This window comes from Lonchura striata, chromosome 14 (assembly GCF_046129695.1).
Source record: "Lonchura striata isolate bLonStr1 chromosome 14, bLonStr1.mat, whole genome shotgun sequence".
Classification (NCBI taxonomy): Eukaryota; Metazoa; Chordata; class Aves; order Passeriformes; family Estrildidae; genus Lonchura; species Lonchura striata.
In genome coordinates this window covers 9,143,991-9,147,123 of record NC_134616.1, presented here as the reverse complement: position 1 = coordinate 9,147,123, position 3,133 = coordinate 9,143,991, and the positions used below count along the sequence as shown (strand labels likewise).

Here is a 3,133-nt window from a genome sequence, read left to right as displayed (position 1 = left end):
AACCTGGGGTCGAACGGGTGAGGAAACCTGGTCTGACTGCGCGAGTGGAATGTGTGGGGAGCCAAGCGGGGGACCCCTCGTGTCACCGGGGCCGCCGTGAAGCGGCTCTGTCCCAGCAGCGGCCGGGAGCGTGACTGCCGGGGCTCTCGTGGGCGCTCCGAGGGGAAGGTTCTCCAACAGCTGCGCTGGCACGGGGGGCCCGCGGCGCTGCCGCCGTGAGGGGAGCGCGGGGCGGCGGCGCCATGAGGGAGGCAGGGCCGCGCGCGCGCCGCCAGGCGGCGCCCCCGCCCCGCCGAGCGCGCGGGGCCCGGGGCGGCCGCGCGGCGCTTCCGGCGGCGCAGGAAGGGGCGGCGCGCGCGGCTCCGGTGAGCGGCGGGGCCGCCGCGGCCGCGGCTCGGGGAGCTCGGGAGCTGCGGCGGGAGCGGCGGTACCGCGCGGCTGCGGCTCGGGGAGCTCGGGAGCTGCGGCTCGGGGAGCTCGGGAGCTGCGGCTCGGGGAGCTCGGGAGCTGCGGCGGGAGCGGCGGTACCGCGGGGCTGCGGCTCGGGGAGCTGCGGCGGGAGCGGCGGTACCGCGGGGCTGCGGCTCGGGGAGCTCGGGAGCTGCGGCGGGAGCGGCGGTACCGCGGAGCTGCGGCGGCTCCGGCACCGAGCGCCGTGGAGTGGGGCAGGCGGGGGGCGGGTTTCCTCCCGGGGAGGGCTCCCCGCGAAACGCCGCCGCGCGCGGGCCGCGTCAGCGCCCGAGCCCGTCCCGCGGCCTCCCGGTGCTGCGGGCCAGGAGACGGCGGGGCCGGGGCCGTGCGGGCTCGTGTCCTGCCGTTACCGAGAGCCGCGACCGGGAACCTGGATACCGCCACCGCTTTTACCAGCCTTGTCCTGGTGCGGGAGATGAGGAACTGCAGCTGGGTTTAGAAATTGAGGGCTGCGTTAGAAGAGTATGGAACCTGCGCTAGTGCACTTAATCCTGTAAGTTCTTACAGTGCATCTCTTTTCTAGGAAAAATGATTTCTGAAAGCAGCTCCTTCATCAAGGGTGTGGTGCTTGGAGGAGCCTTCTGCATGTTGGTTACGCTCCTCGGACACATTAAGGTGGGCCACGGGACCAAAGCACATCACCATGAGCATCATCACATCCAGGCTCCCAACAAGGAAGATGTCTTAAACCTTTCAGAAGGTGAACGTGTGGAGCTTAGTAAAAACATCAATGTTTACTGCATCATCCTTGTCAAACCAAAAGATCTGGGGCACTGGGCTGCAGCAAGGGAGACCTGGAGCAAGCACTGTGACAAGGCGGAATTCTACAGCTCGGAAAAGGTCAAAGTGTTCGATTCTGTAGCCATCAACACAAATGATATGTGGGCGATGATGCGGAAAGCTTACAAGATAACATATGAACGTTATAAGGATGAATTCAGCTGGTTCTTCCTTGCATATCCCACAACATTTGCTATAATTGAAAATCTCAAGTATTTCTTACTGAAAAAAGACCCCTCGCAGCCTTTTTACATAGGCCACACTGTGAAATCTGGTGACCTCGAGTATGTAGATGGTGAGGGAGGAATCGTCTTAAGCATTGAATCGCTAAGACGACTCTCCCGTGTTCTTGAAGACCCTGACAAGTGTCCAGAGCAGGGAGGTATGATTTGGAAACTCGCAGAGGACAAACAGCTGGCAATCTGCCTGAAGTACACCGGCGTGTTTGCTGAAAACGCCGAGGATTCGGAAGGGAAAGACGTCTTTAACACTAAATCCGTCGGGGCCCTCATCAAGGAGGCCATGTCCACTCACCCGCAGCAGGTGGTGGACGGCTGCTGCTCCGACATGGCCATCACCTTCAGCAGGCTGGCCCCCAACCACATGCACGTGATGATGTACGGGGTGTACAGGCTCAGGCCCTACGGCCACTCCTACAGTGACGCCCTGGTCTTCCTGCCCCCACCGGGCTCGGACAATGACTGAAGTGTCCTCAGGGAAGGCCTGGAACCCTGGAGTCGGCTCTTCTCACAACACACAGTTGTACTGACACATTCTGGTACTGGTGTACAGGTTCTTTTGCATACTGAGGTTTGGTAAAGCTCTTAATTTTAAAAGTGGAAGGAGAATTTTTTTCTAAATCTTTTATAGAGAAATGCTTCTGGCTTTTGACAGTGCTGGAATGAAATGATAAAAAGATGTTCATGTTTATTATAAAAGGAAATTAAATTTATAGGGGGGGTTTGTACATGTAAATATTTATTAATGAAAACTCAAATGAACTTTAGTCCACTCTTACAAATATATTTTTGCAAGACTTTGATTATTTCAGTTCTTCCAGGCATTTCTAGAATGTCTTTATATCTTTATAATGTGTACCAATAAAACTGACTACAGATTCAGTCTCAAAGACTGTTAACTTTAAGCTATTTCTTGTACACGGAACTACACAATAGCTTGAACTTATACTTCACCTGCCACCTCATATACAGCCTTCTAACAGCAGGAAGCAAGGTGACAAGAAATCTTGGAGCAGAGTAGTATCAAGTGCCCTTTGGACTACTGTTTCTAAGCAGACAAAAGTAAAACTCTGTTTGAATAGGTATTAACATGGTCAGGGAGTCTGTTAGCACAAGATTAATTGCTCATTTAAAATTTCACTCCATCTACAAGCATGTTAGAATAAACACTCAGTATTATTTTTACTCCTGTTAGTGGATGCTAATAAGTGTTTACAAGGAAGAAGTTGATTAATTGTCAGTACAATTTGGTGTTTGGTTTGGGTTGGTTTTTCTTTTTCTTTACAATAGAATGCACAGTTTTACACAAGTTCCTGGGTCACTCTCCTATCCACCCACAGCCTGTACAGACAAACAGCACTTCAGTACTTACTCCATCTAGAATTCAGTGACCTGACATGGGTGTTTCAAGAGTACTACAGATGGTAGTAGTACCATCTTCAAGATGGTGCAACTTCCATCTGTAACACCTGTGATGTCACAGGCTTTGTTGTTACTACAATAGTCATAAAACATAGGAGCAGACTCTGTTATCTCACCTTTAACCAACCGGTTGTAACACCCTACCCTGAGCTGCAAGTGGGCAGGTGGGGAAGTAAACAGCTGCTTCAGAACTGATGAGACTGTCCACGTCTTGGGTTTTT

General features: G+C 53.7%; 1 protein-coding gene across 3 annotated transcripts; it reads left to right on the top strand.

Moving 5' to 3' along the window:
* Positions 1–300: 300 nt before the first annotated feature.
* C1GALT1C1 (C1GALT1 specific chaperone 1) lies at positions 301–2,368 on the top strand. Of its 3 annotated transcripts, none has more exons than XM_021548352.2 (2): positions 301–365; positions 995–2,368. In XM_021548352.2, the coding sequence occupies exon 2, from the start codon at positions 1,000–1,002 to the stop codon at positions 1,954–1,956; it is 957 nt and encodes a 318-aa protein (XP_021404027.1). In that variant the 5' UTR covers positions 301–365; positions 995–999; the 3' UTR covers positions 1,957–2,368. The 3 variants fall into 3 exon arrangements, with proteins under 3 accessions (XP_021404027.1, XP_021404028.1, XP_021404029.1); XM_021548353.2 differs by having other exon boundaries at positions 352–427; XM_021548354.3 differs by lacking the exon at positions 301–365 and adding an exon at positions 589–618.
* The last annotated feature ends 765 nt before the right edge of the window (positions 2,369–3,133 follow it).

Excerpts from the sequence above, each read along its gene's own strand:
- C1GALT1C1 (XM_021548352.2), top strand. The coding sequence starts at position 1,000 with ATGATTTCTGAAAGCAGCTCCTTCATCAAGGGTGTGGTGCTTGGAGGA.